The sequence below is a fragment of the Pezoporus occidentalis genome, unplaced genomic scaffold (genome assembly GCF_034315485.1).
Source record: "Pezoporus occidentalis ecotype Australia unplaced genomic scaffold, CSIRO_AGI_Poc_V1 ctg58, whole genome shotgun sequence".
NCBI classification, from domain to species: domain Eukaryota; kingdom Metazoa; phylum Chordata; class Aves; order Psittaciformes; family Psittacidae; genus Pezoporus; species Pezoporus occidentalis.
This window is the reverse complement of record NW_026915921.1, coordinates 3,284,171-3,302,636: the sequence shown is the minus strand read 5'-3', so window position 1 is coordinate 3,302,636 and position 18,466 is coordinate 3,284,171. Positions and strand designations below refer to the sequence as shown.

General features: G+C 39.2%; 1 protein-coding gene across 5 annotated transcripts; it reads left to right on the top strand.

Moving 5' to 3' along the window:
• The first annotated feature begins 520 nt into the window (after positions 1–520).
• TRMT44 (tRNA methyltransferase 44 homolog) lies at positions 521–18,133 on the top strand. Of its 5 annotated transcripts, none has more exons than XM_062638749.1 (11): positions 522–1,009; positions 3,407–3,524; positions 4,327–4,546; positions 5,510–5,578; positions 7,292–7,399; positions 8,696–8,767; positions 12,093–12,199; positions 12,818–13,001; positions 13,620–14,007; positions 15,455–15,571; positions 17,541–18,133. In XM_062638749.1, exons 1-11 carry the CDS (start codon positions 580–582, stop codon positions 17,771–17,773), a joined length of 2,046 nt encoding a protein of 681 aa, XP_062494733.1. In that variant the 5' UTR covers positions 522–579; the 3' UTR covers positions 17,774–18,133. The 5 variants fall into 5 exon arrangements, with proteins under 5 accessions (XP_062494736.1, XP_062494735.1, XP_062494737.1 ...); XM_062638754.1 differs by lacking the exon at positions 522–1,009 and adding an exon at positions 1,655–2,862; XM_062638752.1 differs by lacking the exon at positions 7,292–7,399 and having other exon boundaries at positions 521–1,009.
• The last annotated feature ends 333 nt before the right edge of the window (positions 18,134–18,466 follow it).

Below are 18,466 nucleotides of genomic sequence, written 5' to 3'. Positions count from 1 at the left end.
TTGCACAACCGCTATCGTAACTGCCCCACTTCGGAACGGGGCCTCACTCCTCCTCAGAAAGAAAACTAACACCTAATGTACCGGTTTTACTACGAAAAACGTACCGAGATTTGTTTCCATTAGCACCGGGCAGATGGGTGCCTCCCAAGCTTGAGTCCGCTTTCAAGAAGGTGTTTTTATGCTGATGTACCATAGCCATTAGCACAACGATACCGCTCTCCCTCAAACACACGCTGTAAGCACAGTAAGTGCCCTAGCCCACGTTCGTTCTGGACAAGGACGGAGCCCCGTGTCTCCCACCTGCAGCACCCACAGCAGTTACCTAACGCGCCCCACACGGCAGCCGCTGCGGCTCCCGGGGAGGGTAAACGGGAGGCACTGCCCGCCCGCCGCGACTGCGCCGTGAGGCGGACACCCCGCGGCCGCGCCGCTTGGGCTTCAACACCGCGACCCGGGCGGCAAGGACGCCGTTCTTACCTGTGCTACTGCTGTCCCCGTCCCTGTCCCCGCCTCAGGAACTGACGGAAGCAGCCTGCGACGCGCTCCGCCTCCTACCCCTAAGCGGCGGCGGGGCGGGCGATGGGGTTGGTGCGGGCAGTGGGTGTGCGGGATGGCGGGGCCGCGTTGCCTCACGGCTTCTGGGCCGCGGTGCGTGTGTGGTTGGAGAAGCCGCAGGTGGCCAACAGGCGGCTGTGCGGCGCCGCCATTGAGGTGGAGGGGACGGTGGCGCTTGGGGAGGGCGGGGAAGAGTCGTCCTCCTTCGCTGCCGTATGGGGAAGCGAGGAACAGGGGGAGCGAGTGGCGTCTGCCGGGGCTGCGGAGCTGGGCCGGCTCTGGAGGGAGGTCTGCGCCCAGCTGTCACCGGAGCATGGGCGTCTGCCGCCGCCTGTCACGCCTTGGGCCTGGCCGGACCCCCGCGCTGAGCTCCGAGCCGTGCTGAGGACGCTGCTGCCCCGGGCGCGCCCCGCCGGTCCGCCCGCCCCACCGATGAAGGAGCTGGCGGTCCAAGGTGAGCGGGAGCTCGGCGGCGAGGGAGGGCGGAGGGCAGCGGGGGCACCGCCATGCTGGAGCGCGGTGTCTGCTGCGGGCCCGGCCTAGGTTGTCTCGCAAGTCAGATGGAAACCACTTTGTTTCTACTTGTGAGAGTGCAGACTTGTTGTCGTGTGCTTAGATATTATTTTTACCTCTTTTTTTTTTTCTTTCTGTAGTGCTGGGAAGTGTGAACAGTTGAAATGCAAATTACAGAGACCAAACACCTGTAGGAATCCTGTTTAAACAACCCCGTCTACAGCCTTAGCGAGGCAGAGTAAAGGGGGAGCTAATGTGTTATGTGTAAGGTGCTGCTGAGATGAGGAAAGCATTTAGGGAAGCTAAGTACTCTGCTCCTGAAGAGGTGTAGATGACTGCTCATCTTTTTGTCTTCTTTGAAGAAGCAAGAAGGGCTGTCATCCTGCGTGCTTCTGCCCTGAGTAATCTGCCCATACAAAAAATGCTGCTTGTGGTGCACACCTAATGATGGTAGCCTTTAGAAATGCACTTAATGAAAAAAGCAGGCAGCTGTGGCACCTGTCTGAGCAAGCTGAGCTGTTTGTGTTATTACTTAGTATTGCTTAAAAGATGAAGCTAAATATTTTTTTTTTTGTTTTGGTTGGGTTGGTTTTTTACCTTGTATGATGGTAATATGCTGCAGTAAATCCTACTCATTAAGAAACGTGTAAGGTAGAAGTTGACACCTTTTTAAGATAAATTTGGGGAGAAGTAGGGATGGGGAGTAAATTCTTATAGTAAAGCTTTGAAAAGAATCAGAATTCTGGAAGCAATGAAATTTACAATTCAAAAAGACCTGTAATCATTTATGGGATGCTCTTGGGGCCTAAAATTATTTGATGCCTTCAAATCAAAAGGAAGTGTATGTTTTTTTTCTTTTGATGTTAAGATGTTCCTGAGCTACATCTAGAGAGCCTATCTGTAACAAAAAGCTTGGGAGAGTAATTTAATTAGTAAAAATCAAATTTAAAAGCAAAATTTAAAGAAAGAGAGGGAATTAACTAAGGACAGGCCAAGATAGACTTAATGTTTTTTTCTATTGCTAATTTATCATTTCCTGTCTCAGAAAATTGTCCACTGAAGTTTGATTACTCAGCCAATGCAGCATTCTTGGTTTGAAGATTTGCATTTGTCAGGATGTTTTCAAAAATGAGAGCAAGGTATTCTGAAGAAGTCACCCTGGATAAACACCTAAAAGATTTTGCAAGTGTTTTATAAAGCAATAATGCATACATATGTGCCATAAAATATGTAAAAGTGAATGCTTTTACAGTCACTTTATAGGAAGGATATAGGAATAAGTTATTAAGATTAAAAATGAATCAGCATGTGAGTACTAGGCTTTATCATGCAATTCATACTCTGCTGCAGTTGCCTTTTTATTTGTAAGTTATTTCAAAAAGACACAGTCTTTCTTTTTAATTGTGTAGGGGTTACTTACAGTATGTGTATGATTGATATTAAAGAATGAAATGTGGCAAAGTTGCAGAATATCTTCTTGAAATATAATACAGGCACTCAAGTGCATTGCCAGCTGTTTGTCAGCCCATTTCAACTCTTCCAGAATCTCTAGTTTTAGAATCTGTCACTGGACATAAACATTTTATTCTGCAGGTGGTTAATACTGTTAAGATCAGTAGTGTTGTTGCTGAACATAACATGTTAACGTAATATATGCACCTTCACCTAAAACCAGATCTTATCAGATTATCTGCCTTCAGAGTTATGAGATACTAATTTAGGGATAGATAATGTGGTTTTTACAGTGCCTAATCCATGAACTCTGTTTGGAAAAGCTGAATGACAGTGAGGAAGGTATCTTTGCTCAATTATAATTGTAGAATAGTTCACACAATAAATAGATTCCATGCTTAAACATGGCAAAAATGATAGATATTAATAATATTAATTAGTAATACTGAACTGATATTTTTTAGTTTTCAGTTTTTATTAATCTAATACTGGGGTTTCAGTTAATTTGGGATGTGCTTCCCAGGATTCTGGATTCACTGTGGGGCAGGGGAAGGCACCAATTTTGTGGCAGAAAAATCTCGTTGTCTAGCTTTTACTTTATTGAAATAGGTTTAAAGAAAATGGTCTCAGCAGTCAGCCTTGGATGTTCTGAAAACGTCATGCAGCAGAATGCTAAATTTTGGGAATGCAAACAGGATAGTAGTTTTAAATGTCAGGCACACCAAGAAATGGATTTATTCTTAGCACTGTGATTTTTCATGTGTTGTCATAGGTATCGCTTCACTAATTTGCACTTAACATAGAAAAGAGATAAAAGTTTGTTTTGGTGCTAAAAAGAATGGTTTGAACCATGGGATAACCTATCACTATTTATGTATCTTTTCAGATGTTTACAATGGAACTGTGACCTTTCTGCCCTTGGAGGAAAACAGTGAAGGAAAATACAAGATTAAAAAGTGCAATATTTATCAGATTCAACTTGTGTACATAAAAGATGAGGAATGGTAAGTGCTGGAGGCAAGAGAGGAAGCAAACCCCGAGTCATGGCAAGGATCACACCATGTTTTAGTATTGGTATCTAGGTAATTTCCTGCTTGATTAAGTAAGTGACAGTAGTGATTGTTAAACATCTACAATACACAAAACAACACAAATCTGTTTCAACTTTGAATGTATACATTGAATGTACTCGTGGGGTCTAGAAAAAAGTATGCGTATTCTGATCATGAGGAACTAGCTATGCCTGTGAGAGCTCAGGTTCTGAAAGTGTTGATAAGGTTGAGGGTCAGACTAGAACTGCTGTGAACTTACTGAGCTACAGTCATTGAAACATAGACCATTGCAGTTTGGTCCTGAGCATTTGCAGGCATAGCTCTAGTGAAATATGAGTAAAGCTGGAGATGATGAAATAATCAAACATACCAACTGATATATTTTCCTTCTAAATTTTCTTGTTGTTTTCATGAAAATTTTATTAATTCACTTCTACTAGTTAGTGTTTGGACATTTTGCTAAATCGGGTTTTTCATCATATGCGAGCTTTGGTCTATGTGTTAAATGCAGCAAGAAGTCTCGTGCAGTGTTTGAATAGGCAGATATTAAGCTAACAAAATTCAGGGGAGACTGTTCCGTTATTCAGTAACTTCACTGTTTGGTTTTGTGTATTATGTATTTTCTTATTCTCCAGTCTACTTTTATATTTTTGATTTGACTTTTTTTTATCCACTTAATCATTGTATTCTCTCTGAGGTAGCTGAAATTATGAAATATCCTATATTTATACGAAGTTCTTATTTTATTTTAAAGGTCTGTTTCTGTTGTAGCTCCATTTCCAGAAGACTGGTTTTCAGATGGAATTGCATACCCCAAACTAGCATGGCTTGAAAATGAGCTTTTGTCCAAATTGGCTAAATGGTCTGTGGAGCAAAAGCCCAGTGAGTTTAAAAGTACACTCTCGCTCATTTCTGTAGCAAAATACAGCAAGGTTTATCAAGACCTTAAAGAAAAGTACAAGGAGATGGTAAAGGTAAATTTAGTAAATGCAGTATTAATATGTTTTCCTATGCTTTCTTATATTTTTTGTAGTTTTAGTGAAGCTGCTTCTTTCACTAAATCCACAAGCAGTGTATGAAGTCATTCACACTAGAAAGCATAAAGCCCTTCCTTCTCCAAAAGCTTAGTCTGGAAGCAGCTCTGGATAGCAAATAGGTTAAACTTACTCAAATTTGGATGCTGTGTTAGTATGTGTTTCAGTTAGAGGGGCAATGTTGTATTATTGTTTACCCTGGGGATGCTGAAAGATTACTGTGATCATCTTAATTGCTGTATGAATTAATGCCTATACAGCAGACTGTAGCTGCAAGCAAGAAAAATTAGAAATGATTTTGTAAAACATACTGTGAAAATGTTGAAAGGTTTTATTGTTGATATTTCTACACTAATAGAAAGATATAATTAGAGGAAAATTGGACTTCTGGGTAAAGGTAACGGTTGTCTTTAGCTTTGCAATAAAATTAGCGTAGTGTTGGAGCGTTTTAATCTTTGTTTTGGTTCTCATTCACAAAATAGGGATGATACTTTGTGTCTTCCTACTTCAGATTTTGATTCTTCATGTTCTGTTGTGCCACGATAATTCTGTGTCTATTATGTTTTGAAAATACATTTGCAAATGTTCATGTTATCAGTGTTTCAGGAATAATACAAGTATTTTTCTTCTGAGTCAAGCAAAAGGATGCATGCTCTATTACAGAACAGCTGTAGCTGTTTACTTGATTGGATGACAGTAGACATTCTTTATGCCACAATTCTTTTGTGTGACTCACAAAGTCAGACAGTCTTTATTTATATTTTCTGTATATTTTAAATGAGATTAACATACAGCATTCGTGAAGTGCAGAAACCTGTTGAAGTGGATGAGTATCCAGATTGAGCACTTTTTGAAGTAATTTCAGATGGTGCAGAAAATAATTTTTCTCTTCTTTTTTTGAAGGTGTGGCCTGAAGTGACAGATCCTGAGAAATTTGTTTATGAAGATGTTGCCATTGCCACTTACTTGCTGGTAGGGAACTGCCTTCCCTAAGATTATTCTATAAGTTTCTGTTGCTCAGTAATAGAATTATCCTACAGAAAATCAGTATTTTCATTTTATACTTGTTGCATTTTTTTTTTAATAGAATGACCTGAAGTTATTACAGGCATACAAGGCAAAAGGAAGATGCTGAGAGAAAGGATGTGGGGTTTATGGGTTTCAGTAGAATCCTAGAATTGTAGAGTGGTTTGGTTTGGAAGGGACCTTAAAGATCATCCAGTTCCAACCCCCTTGCCACAGAGAGGGGCACCTTTCACTAGACCAAGTTGCCCCAAGCCCCATCCAGCCTGGCCTTGAACACTGCCAGGGATGGTGCAGCCACAGCTTCTCTGGGTATCCTGTGCCAGTGCCTCAGCACTGTCATAGTAAAGAATTTCTTCCTAATGTCTAATCTAAATCTTCTCTCTTTTAATTTAAAGCCATTCTCCCTTGTCCTATCACATGTCCTTGTAAAATGTCCCTCCATCTTTCTTGTAGGTGCCCTTTAGGTACTGGAAGAATGTTACATGTGCCAATATATAGCCAGTTGATTACAAATAACATTTTTGGTTTTATTTTCAGCTCTGCCACCAGTTCTTTAATACAGTGGATATAAATGTTTCTGTGGTGTTACTTACTGTTGAAGTTTACTTGCCGCTTCCTCTGTTTATCTGTGGCTGCCTTTGTTTTAGCAAGTTACTTTACATTTACACTCAGTCTAGCCCAGGGCTGTATAGCCTTGATTAATTTCAAATTCAGGTGACTCAGAAGAAATTGGAGGATGTGCTTAGCACTTAGAAAATGATTGATACTTTGTCAGTTGATGAGAAACTGAACATGAGCCATCAGTGTGTGCTCGCAGCCCAGAAAGCCAACTGTGTGCTGGGCTGCAGCATGGTATCAAAATGATATCCTAACAAAAGGAGCATGGTAACAGGTCAAAGGAAGTAATCCTGCCCCTCTATGCTCTGCTCTCATGAGACCCCACTTGGAGTATTTTGTGCAGTTCTGGTGTCCTCAACATAAAAAGGACATGGAACTGTTGGAACAAGTCCAGAGAAGGGCCACAGGGATGATCAGGGGGCTGGAGCACCTCCCATGTGAAGACAAGCTGAGAAAGCTGGGGCTGTTCAGCCTAGAGAAGAGGAGGCTGTGTGGAGACTTCATAGCAGCCTTCCAGTGTCTGGAGGGTGCCTACAAGGATGCTAGAGAGGAGCTCTTCATGAGGGACTTTAGTGATAGGACAAGGGGTAATGAGTTTAAACTTACATATGTAAAGTGCAAGATAGGTATAAGGAAGAAGTTCTTTACTGTGAGGATGGTGAGGCACTGGAACAAATTACCCAAAGAAGTAATAAATACTCCATCCCTCGAAGTGTTCAGGGCCAGGCTGGACGGAGTCTTGGGTGGCATGGTCTAGTGTCCATGGCAGGGGGGTTGGAACTAGATGATCTTAAGCCCTAACTATTCTGTCAGTTGATGATCACATAATTACTGCCCCTCTCTGTAAAGTTTGTGGTTTTATTGTTTGCTTGTTTTTTTTCTTCCCGTGTATCGAGTTGTTTTCTCTGTGACTACAGGGAATATGTTCTGTCACATCTGCATTCTCTTCAAGCTTTCTTCTTTAATTTCCGATAACCTCTGCTGCTTTCTTACAGGAGAGATGAGAGCAGAAGTCTAAAATGTTTTCTTCTCTTGTCTTAGATTCTTTGGGAAGAAGAGAGAAAGGAAAAAGGGTTGACTAAGAAACAGTCATTTGTAGATCTTGGATGTGGAAATGGTCTGCTGGTTCATATTCTAAATAATGAAGGGGTAAATAGAGTGCTTTTTAAATAATAATTAAAACCCAGAGATAATCAGTAGTCTTGTTATGTTTTCTTTTATCTGGCATGCAGATAGCCGAAATTGTTAATTCATGTTGCTAAAATAGGACTTTTGTCACTTTAGTTACCAGGTTAAAATTCTAGCAGAGCTTCAGAAACCTTTCACTTATTTACTGTTCTTATTAGTGTAATTCACTTCAATTCCAGGCTAGTTTTCAGAGGTAAGACACTAAGAGGGAAAATAAAAAGTGATTACATAATTTAGTTATGCTCTAGACAACGCAAAAAGGAATGGGGAATCTTAATCTGGAGATTCTCTCTAGCAAGATGCTTTCCATGAACTTAATTTTATTGAAATTGAATTCTACTTGTCATGCCCTAAAAATGTTTTTCTGTATCTTTAGAAACAATCCTGTGATCTGTTAATTGTGAAAATGCCTATCAATGTAATGTGCTTTTGGGAGTGAAAATGTGGCAACAGCAGAATTTAGTTGCTTGAGGCATGGTTTCTGAAACAGCAAAGAAAGTGAGATTGAACAAAACCCAGTGAAGTTGAGTCTGTTTCAGAAAATTGTATTTTCCACTTTTGGGAGAACATGTTTAAGTGTGTTAATTTAGGAAATTACTACCTCCTATTTGATCAATAGATGTCATTGGCAGTAGGAAAAAGTCCCAAGTTCTCCTAGCACAAGTTTTCTATCTTTGTGTAGCCAGAAAAATTTGATCTGCTGTAAACCACTGTTTTACCTGTAGAGGTTTCTTTTGGTACATCATTAGGTCATCACTGCTATAGCACTGACAAACATTGTTGACTGGCAAGAAATCATGTGTGAGAGTTTTATGAGACTTGGTACCTGATTTTGGTTAGTTCTGCACATTATTACTGAAATCCAAATACTGTAACTTATGCATTTTTATGTCTTGCTTTAGTTTCCAGTCCTATTTCCTCTTTTCATCAGTTCACACAGGGAAAGGTGTGTTTGGACTCCAGCAGGCTAATTGACTTCAGTAGCTGAAGGGTGTCTGTCCAGCAAGAACTGCTTAGAGTAGCCCTCTTCCCTGAGCCCTGTGGGTGATACAGCAATACTCGCCTCGGGATAGGTTTTGATATTTTAAAAGCAAACAAAAAGCTTCTACCCAAAATGGTGAGGCTGTGTTTCATTATGTGTCTAAATTGTAGTATGAATGAATTAAGTCAGTATTAATTCATTTAGTGAGGCTATTTGACAGTTTCTGCTAAATGTAGTACTTAAAAATGATACTTTTTCTTCTTCAAATATTTCAGCATTCAGGTAGAGGAATTGATGTGAGGAGAAGAAAAATATGGGACATGTATGGATCAGGAACTCATTTAGAGGTATTATGCAAATGTATGTCAATTTTACTGATTTGTAACTTTATTCATTTCTTCATTGCTTCAGGTTGTGTTGATGCAAATGTAATCAAACAAATGAGGTTGCAGACAGTTCTCTAAAAGTGATCTGTGGGTTTGGGATGATGACCCCCATATATCTTGTGGGACTGTGCATTGTTAAGGGAATTAGGAGAGCAATACTTGTATATTTGCAACTTCCTTATTTTTCAGCTAAGGCTGTCTTGATTTCCTTCTGCATATACAGACATGCACACCAGAAACAATCTTTGGTTTTACTGGAAGATCAGTATTAAGCAGCTTTGTTTCTACCACTCTACCTCCTAAAAAGTATTAATATCCAGAGTTGTGCACAGTTTATTCTTGAAAGTGATTCTGACCTTCTAGTGCTATGTGCTGTCTTGGGGACAAAATTGTTGAACCTCAGAGGAGCCAATCTCTGCTGTACTGAGCTTACGGTAAATAATAGCAATAATAGCCTTCATAAAAAAATGAACAGGAAAATGAGTCTGAAAGAGGGATTACATTTCAAGTTCCACATAGCATTTTTGTGAGCATTGGAGTATTCACTAACTCCATCTGTTCTTGGTCAGATACTTGTCAAAGTGTGGTACTGATGAACAGTTGCCCTTTGGAGGTGAGGTTCATGGCTTCTTGTTCTCTAGACTCCTGAAATTCCTCACTTTTCTCTCAAAAATTGGCAGCGTCAAATATATTAGAATTTTCCACCTGTAGTTTTCTAGTATTTTTGTTTAAAAGTTAATTCAAGGTATCTTTGAATGCTAATATTTTGTGTTAAATCAGTAAAAGAGCAGCAGTTTTCACAGATGGGAGGTGGAGCTTTCACAGCCTTGTGCAGCCTCCTCTTTGCCACCCTGCCATTTTGGGTGCAGATTGCCAAAACTGACAGATTCCTTTGCAGCACTCTGCAAGCAGATTGTACTGCAAGGCTTCAAGAAACAATCTGAAACGTCAAGCTGTGGTAAGCCTTCATTTGTGTTACAGAATCATAGAATCCTAGAATGGTTTGGGTTGGAAGGGACCTTAAAGCTCATCCAGTTCCAACCCTCTGCCATGGGCAAGGACACCTTCCGCTAGACCACATTGCTCCAAGTCCTGTCCAGCCTGGCCTTCAGCACTTCCAGGGATGAGGCGTCTGCAACTTCTCTGGACAACCTGTGCCAGTGTCTCACTGTTACACTATATTATGTTAGTTCTGATCATACTAAACCTGTTTTATATGTTTGTTTTTCTGCCCATGTTTCAGTATTATGGAGAGTGTTGAATTTTGGACATTCGTTTCATATTGAGGTCTGGCTGTTTACAGTTTCTCATATTTCTTGAATCATAAGGAAACTTCTGAGCATCAGCTGTCCCTCTCTGCAGCATAAGGCAGCAAAATACAAAAGGGCATGTGTTATTTGTCTTTTTTAAAAGAAAAAAAAAGACTTCAGAGAACACTTGAAAAATCCAGACACAAAACAAATATATCCAATATATATATATATATATATAAAGAAAGTACTAATTTATGAGGGAAGGAGTTATATAACAAACAGGAAGGGTGAAATGGTTTTTCAAGGCTCCAGTAGCTACAGGAGCCACAGTCGGAGAAAGCACGTACTTGCAGCTTTTTGTTAAACTCAAAGCTAATTTAGTTGTGATTTTTACTTAAAGCATGAGTTGCAGGATGAATATTGCCATCTGTGGCACTCACTGCCAATACTAACAATATAAATGAATTTAACAGGTGGCGTTACACATTGCCAAACTGCTGTCAGACATGGTGAATACAAATTTGATTACAGGTCACTGTCAAAATGTGGAGTGTGGCACTGATAATTCTTCTATGCCTAAATTGAACAATCAAAACTGAACAGTAATGTAGGAGTAATTTATTTAATCAACTGTAGGAAAATCTTACCAAACATTTGATTTAACATCTACTAACCTGACAAAAAGAAATGTTACATATAATATCTAAACATATATCTACGTAAATAAAAATGGTTAGACATTGTATTTAAGGGGAGCAGTAATACACTATACTAATACTTAAAACACCTAACATAGTGCTTTCTGAAGGGGGAAACTGGGATGTAATCGAGGTAGTCTTAAGATTTCTGAAATTCTCTAGTAAGTGTTTTTTGGTCTTGTTTAGGTTTTTTGGTTGGTTGGTGGTTTTATTTAATTCCTATATAGATGCTACTTTGTATATACATGTGAATTTTGAACTCGTAAAACATGCATTTTGTCTATAGAAGGAGTATGGGCATCATTTTCAGGGCTTTTCCTAAAGGTCTCTGGAGAGTTAATTTAAAACTTTTTCTCAAATCTGCACATAATTATTTTGGGATTCATACAGGGTTTTGCAGAAGAGTATGTGTACTTCCACAGTATCAAAATCTTTTAAGTACTTTCTTTGCTGAACTTGGTTCAAGGTATGAAAACTATTCTGCGAGTCAGTACTGTGATGGGAAGACTTCTGTGCTGATGCCTCCTCAATCCATATATATTGAAATTCCATGAAGCAAAATACTATTCCAAAGCCCACCAAAGAAACCTTCTGTCTTTAACCTATTTTTTCCTGTTTTTGCTCCTGATTTCGCATGTATCGTAAGGTAGTTTTGGTGCAACTCAGCAGGGTGTGGAATGGCAAGTGTTAGGCTGGGTTTGGTTTCTTCTTGAATGATTAGGTGTGAAGGATGATGTTCTGTCTATTAGGATTTGATTTGGGAAGAGTCTGTGAATAAGAAGGTAATAGTAAAGCTGTGTTCTGATTAGTTGCTATGTGAGTCCTAGGTCTGTAAGACATACCAAATAGTGGCTTTCTGCCAAATTAAGTCCATGCATACATGCAGCAGAAGGAGAACGGCAAGCAATCCTAATCCAATATGTGATACTTAATAGAATCATAGAATAGTCAAGGTTGGAAAGGACCCTAAGATCATCTAGTTCCAATCCCCCTGCCATGGGCAGGGACACCTCACACTAAACCATGTCACCCAAGACTCCATCTTTAGGGTGCCAGATACCTTAACCAAAACTGTTATTCCACTCTTTGTCCAACCAGTGTCACTAACTTACTGCTTTATAGCTATAACAAATTACAACCTGGCAAAATTGTAGACTGAGGAAAAACATTGGTGTCTGTGGTTCTCATTCACCTTGTGTTTGTAAGCTTGTATAATTTTATATTGTTGCTTAGTTCTTTTATTAACAAATAAAATGGATTAAAAGGAACCTGTAATATAATTCATTAAATGTATTGTTTGGTTGGTTTTGGTTTGGTGTTTTTTTTTTTTTTTAGGAATCTACAATCATGCCAGGTGACACTCATCTCTTTCCAGACACTGACTGGCTCATAGGAAATCATTCAGATGAATTAACACCATGGATACCTGTAATTGCAGCTAGGTATCTTCAGAGGGAGGGAAGTGCGAGGGAAGGAATTAAACAAACAAACCAAAGCATAATTACATATGTGGGCTTGGTGCACACTGTTACTTTGCAGCCACATCTGCTTTCCTTGCTGCTTTTGATGGCAGTTGATTATTTCTACATAATTTCATTTCCTGTGGAAAAGCACAGATGTAGTGTTTACTTTCTTATAGAATTCAGTACAGCATTTTGCTTTCCAAGTTCAAACCTCAGAACTGATGTGAATCTGTTGTTTGGTTTTGTAGTGGGGGGGGTGGGGGGGGTGGTGTTCTTTATTTGCTTGTTTTTTAAAATTGCTGTTGGTTCTTCCTTACTTTGAACCATTGTGCCCTTTGCAACCAGCTGCAATAGCTTAATATCTGCAGCTGTAGTCTTGCAACCCAACTTGGTGCAGTAATTTGCTATAGCAAATACTTTGTGAAACAGTGTTTTTGATTCTGATAATAGATCTACTACAAGAGGGAAATATAAATACTATTTCATGCAGCTGTCACTTAATGAAAATTCCCATTATTGTATCTAATGGGTTATTTGTTAAATATGTGCATTCCCTGAAGCAACATTCTGTTCAAGAGTTTGTTATCCTTCTTGTAGGTCTTCCTATTCTTGTCGCTACTTTGTGCTGCCCTGTTGCTTCTTTGATTTCTATGGAAAATACAGCCGAAGACAAAGCAAGAAAACCCAGTACAGAGAGTATCTTGATTTCGTTGCCCAAGTGGGATTTGTATGCGGCTTTAATGTGGAGGAAGATTGCCTTAGAATTCCATCAACAAAGAGGGTAATTTTGGACTATGTAGGGCTTTTGTCTTTTTAATTATTATTACTTTAAGCTGCTAGCTGTCTGAAACATGCGGATGTTTGTTCATTATTGTCCTAAGATCAGTTGCGTTACTTGAGACAGTATGCTCTGCAGAGATAGTATAAATACTCAGAAAGGGAAGGTTTTATGATTATTTCTTTTGCCAGGCTACAGGATGGAAAACTTGTGAAGCTTTTTGTTGGTTTTTTTTTTTTTACTTAATTTTCCCAGCTGCCTGTGTTGCATTATTTGAACTTAATTTTTCTGTTTTTCATGTCCATGAAATTCAAAGTGGAATGTCCTCAGAGTAGGAAGAGGTATCCAGCTTTAATTTTATAAACAATCTGAGGGCCAGAAGTAAACTTTACTCTGTGCTTTTGTGTCATGATGGCTTATGGCCTGATCACTGGATTTCTTCTGTGGCACCAATATTTGGAGACTAAAATCAAGAAACCCTCAGATGTTAATGAGCATTGAGTTTGAATGGATATCTCCTGTAGGTGGATTTAGAAGCCTGTGTGTAAGACATGTGCACGTTGGAAGGCCGTGTGTATGGGAGACTGTTTAAATAGTTATTTATCTGTTTCTACTAAATAGGTAAGCCTTATTGGAAAAAGCAGGACCTATCCACCTGCAGAACATGCTCTGATTGACAAGCAGATAACACAGTATATTAATACTCATCAGACCTGTGCTCTGCTCATGTGTAACAGAAAAGTTGCATGTAATCATAAGGATCACTCTGATGTGTGCAAAGAAGCCAGCTCTGAACTTCCTGAAAATGAGACTAAGACTGCTGGTACAATTTGGATGCCTGGATTTCAACCCAGAGAAAAAGTAGAACAAATCAGAAACTGTGCTTCCCTCCCTCGGGATTTTGTAGATGATGTGGTTCTCAGTGTGGCAAACTTGCTGTTAAATGCAGCCTCCCAAAACTCATGTTCTGATATGCGTGATGGAAATACAAATACCTGGAATCAAGGAGGTGAGACTGTCTTTGCTTTCTTTATCTTTTGCTGGTAGAGGATGTCTTTTTCCAATGCATTGACATAGTTTTTAAACTTACTAAAATAGAATTGCAGAATCATAGAATCGTTAGGGTTGGAAAGGACCTTAAGATCATCCAGTTCCAATCCCCCCTGCCATGGGCAGGGACACCTCACACTAAACCATATCACCCAAGGCTCTGTCCAGCCCGGCCTTGGGCGCCACCAGGAGTGGAGCATTCACAACTTCCCTGGGCAACCCATTCCAGTGCCTCACCACCCTCACAGTAAAGAACTCCTTCCTTATATCCAATCTAAACTTCCCCTGTTTAAGTTTTAACCCATTACCCCTTGTCCTATCACTGCAGTCCCTAATGAAGAGTCCCTCCCCAGCATCCCTATAGGCCCCCTTCAGACACTGGAAGGCTGCTATGAGGTCTCCACGCAGCCTTCTCTTCTCCAGGCTGAACAGCCCCAGCTTTCTCAGCCTGTCTTCCTACAGGAAGTGCTCCAGTCCCCTGATCATCCTCGTGGCCTCCTCTGGACTTGTTCCAACAGTTCTATGTCCTTTTTATGTTGAGGACACCAGAACTGCACACAGTACTCGCAAGTGACGTATAGTTTTTAGGCAATACCATGAGCAGTACAGTAGCAATTAAAGGTACTTTTTTTTTATTCTGCAATGTTTTATTGCACACTAGGATGTTAATAAAGCATAAGTTTATAATTATAAGAATTATATATTCTTATAGGAATATTTTGGAATTGGTGTGGGTTTTTTTGCTTTACACTTAAATACTAGGCCTGCATCAATTTTTATTACAAAAGCCAAACCAAACCCACAGCTCCTCCCTCTGTACTAAAACAGAACATATACACCTATCTGTGGAGAACAGTAAGTTTTCTAACATAGCAGCTATAATTTTGTAAGAATCGTGTAAGAAGTGCTTTGAAGTGCCATTTGATTATGACATGATTAGGAATTTTTAGTTTAGTCTTAGGAAGAAAAAGAGCAGACGTTGTTAATTTTATAAGCATTCTCGCTACCATCGTTCCATTTTTCTCCATTTTTATTATTTACTTACTTCTTGTTTGTCATATGTTACTGTTACAGGATATTCCTTGAGTCATTCTCTTTTCTCTAAATATGTGCATGTAAACAGTGCTTATTGCAATGAAGGTTACTTGGTACTACAAAAAAAGGATGAAAATAAAAAATTCCTTACTGTGGAAATTCTGACTTGAGTCCTGTAGAATGAAACCTGCTATTTTACAGACAATATACATATAAAATTGTATCACACATAATATTAGGAGTTCAAAGTTGATGCAGTACTGGTAAATAATTCATAGATTCTGCTCATAATTGTTAACTTATAAAGTCCTAAGAAAATTTAACTTCTACATATGTATACATTTCAATAGCTACACCATTATTTATTGCAGAAAGCCTTTCCTTGAAAGAAGTAGCAGAACACTTACATAAAGAGACTTTAAAAAGGCTGAAGAGTGAATATGGAGGCCTGCAGACACTTCTCAAGAACAATCATCAAGTATTTGAAGGTAAAGAAGTGAGGTTTAGTTTTGGTTTGGTTTTCTTTAATAATTTATTTTGTCTCCTCTCTATGCTGTTAAACACAACTGGAAAATTACTGTGGTGGTGGTTTTGTTTTTTTAACCACTTTCAATATCTGTCTGGCCTTATCAAGATCCACAATGTAAGTGCTGACACAAAATAAAACCAGTCTTCATGAGAATCTGTTAACTGTGAGGCTTGATGTGCTTACATAGACTATGGTGGCATGGCAGAAAGAATTCAGTAGCAAGTTTCTGTGGTTGCCTGGGTTTGTCAATAATTTTGTTGCTTGTATGTTTGGGGTGTTTTTCCCCATTGTGGTGGTGTGTTTTGTGTGGGTTTTGGTGTGTGTTTTCATTTGTTTGGATTTTTTTGAGGGTTTTGTTGTGGGGTCTTTGTTGTTTTGTTTGGAGTTTATTTTTTGTTTGCTTTGAGCTAGTCACACTGCATTCATTATGTGTCTGAATTGGATTCCCTGTCGTTAGGGATAGGTAGAATAGATTTACAACCTGTTAAATGGAGTGAGCATTTTAATTAGGTATGGATGCTGTCTGCACATAACCTCTGAAGAAAGACTAGGATTAAGGCCATATCTTTCTTAGCAATTTACATCACATGGAAGCTCCATGGAGCTTCAGTAGGGACTGTTTGATTCTTTCCTTCACCATGTCACCATAACAAGTGACTTCTATCAGCAAGTGGTCTACGAGGACATTGCTCATGCCAGAGGCAACAGAGAACAACATGGCTGCAGCTTTTTTGCCATTTTTTTCTAAAGTGTATTTCTTTTAAACTTAAGGAAAACAGATGGATGCACACACACACAAAAAGGGGCTTAGAGTGGCTGATCTGTGGCAGTTTCTTTTGATCTGGCATCTTGTCCAGTACAGGTCTGGTTTTCTAGTTAAAAATACACTTGATCATAAATAGCACTAGATCTGCTCAGTTTTCTTCATCATTTGAGAGAGATGTTAAAGCTGAACGCACTCCTGGATTGCCTTTCTATGAGTTCAGATCAATTTGTGTATCACAGGGAAACCTTGAGGGATGACTTCATCCAGGCCTAAATGTGTGATACTAAGCTTTCATTTGACTTGTTACCTTTGGAATAGCAGTTACCAGAATGCACAATGGTGTCAGTTAACTGATGCAAGTGTGTAATACAGAAGGTATGATTGAAGCAGAATATGAAAATAGAGCATGGCAACTTAGAAATGGCAGATTCTTCCCTCCTCATTTTCACTGTTGTTTTTAATCTTTTTTTTTCTTTCTCTCTTAAATTTTATTCTGTTTTGCTCACACATTTAAGGAGCTGGCAAAGGTTCCCAAATGTGTGTGTGCAGTTTATGGTCCTGATGCAGCAGATTAATTAAAAGAGTGCACAAAGTGACAAACTATAATTCCCTGATGGTTCATATGAAGGATTAGACTTTTCATCTCCTTGGTGCAGTGTATTTTTTGGGTCAGTAAACCATTGTCTTTGCAAAAGCATTTCTGTGTAGTGAAAAAGTAATAGAACTCTTACTAGATTTTTACTGTTAATCACATTTCAAATGTGGGATACTTTGAACACAGGAAGGATTACAGTTCTTGAAGCTGAAACTCCTTTGTCAGGATTTGTAGTCTAAATTCAGAGGATTTTAGTCTAAATGATCCTAACTGCTGTATTTGAAGTAAGCGTCTACAAAGTTGATACAAAGGTACCTCAAACTATTCAGCATCACAATAAAGCATCTCACAGGGAAAACAATCAATTCTGCTTTAGACCATGTCTATATCATCTTGGTTTGTTACATAGTTCTTTCCATTCCTGTGCACGTGGCACGTTTGGTTTTGCCTGAGTGATCCATTTGTAGAACATATATTTTATTCACAGGCTGTCACTGTGCATTTTTTCCAGTATAATTCCCATGGCTGTCTATTCACAGCTGCTTTTTGTTTGTTTCTGAATCTTAGTTCTAAATGGGAGAGTTCATATTCGTGACTGGAGAAAAGAGAAACCGTCAAGGAAAACTAAGCCTGAAGTGAAGCGCCGCCTTTCAGCTGAAGCATTTAAAACACGTCTCTGTTGGTTTTTCATTCATCATCCTGATGGTTGTTCTTTGCCTTCTGAATCCTGCCCATATGCTCATGGGACTGAGGAACTAAGGCAGTCTCAGAAGATTAAAAAGAAGAAAAATATACAGTAATAAAATGCCTCCACTTACGTTTAAGCTGATGTACATAACCAAATATGTGACTGACTTTGGGACTGCCTAGTGCATGAAGATCTGTACAGTATGGAGGGGTTTCCCAATTCCTATGTATCTTATTTTCCATTTAATTTACAAGTTCTGCATTTCTCATTCTTTTGTTTTGTCATTAACATACTACATGTATGTAGTAAAAGTATGTAATACTTTTGGATTTTGTTTCGGCTTGACTAGCGTGCATTTGTATAAGTTGAAAAGTTTAAAAGCTTTGTTTCCTAGGGCACTCTTCATGATCCTCAATGAGTTCAAATGTACATGATGCAGCATTTTCAGACCATGAAAATCAGCTGATTTTTTTTTTTCAAGATTGTCCAGGAGTATTTGTGATTTCTTATGACTCAGAGGCTCTATCAGTCAAACTGGTGAGATTTCACTTTCCTGACCTGACAGCGTCTTCTCCCTGTTACTATGATATAATATTACATGTTATCCTTTGTTTCTTGGTCAGGCCCTAGTCCTCTAGTCCATGTTTTTCATACTGATTCAAAATCAGTGCTAAATTGAAGAATAACTCCCTGGGAAATCATTGTGGAAGTTTTCACAGTAAGTGTAGGTTTTTATGGCTATGTAGGTCATCCTGTGCTTTCCCTCTTATTTTTAAAGTAAGGAGTAACAGTAACATTGGAGTAG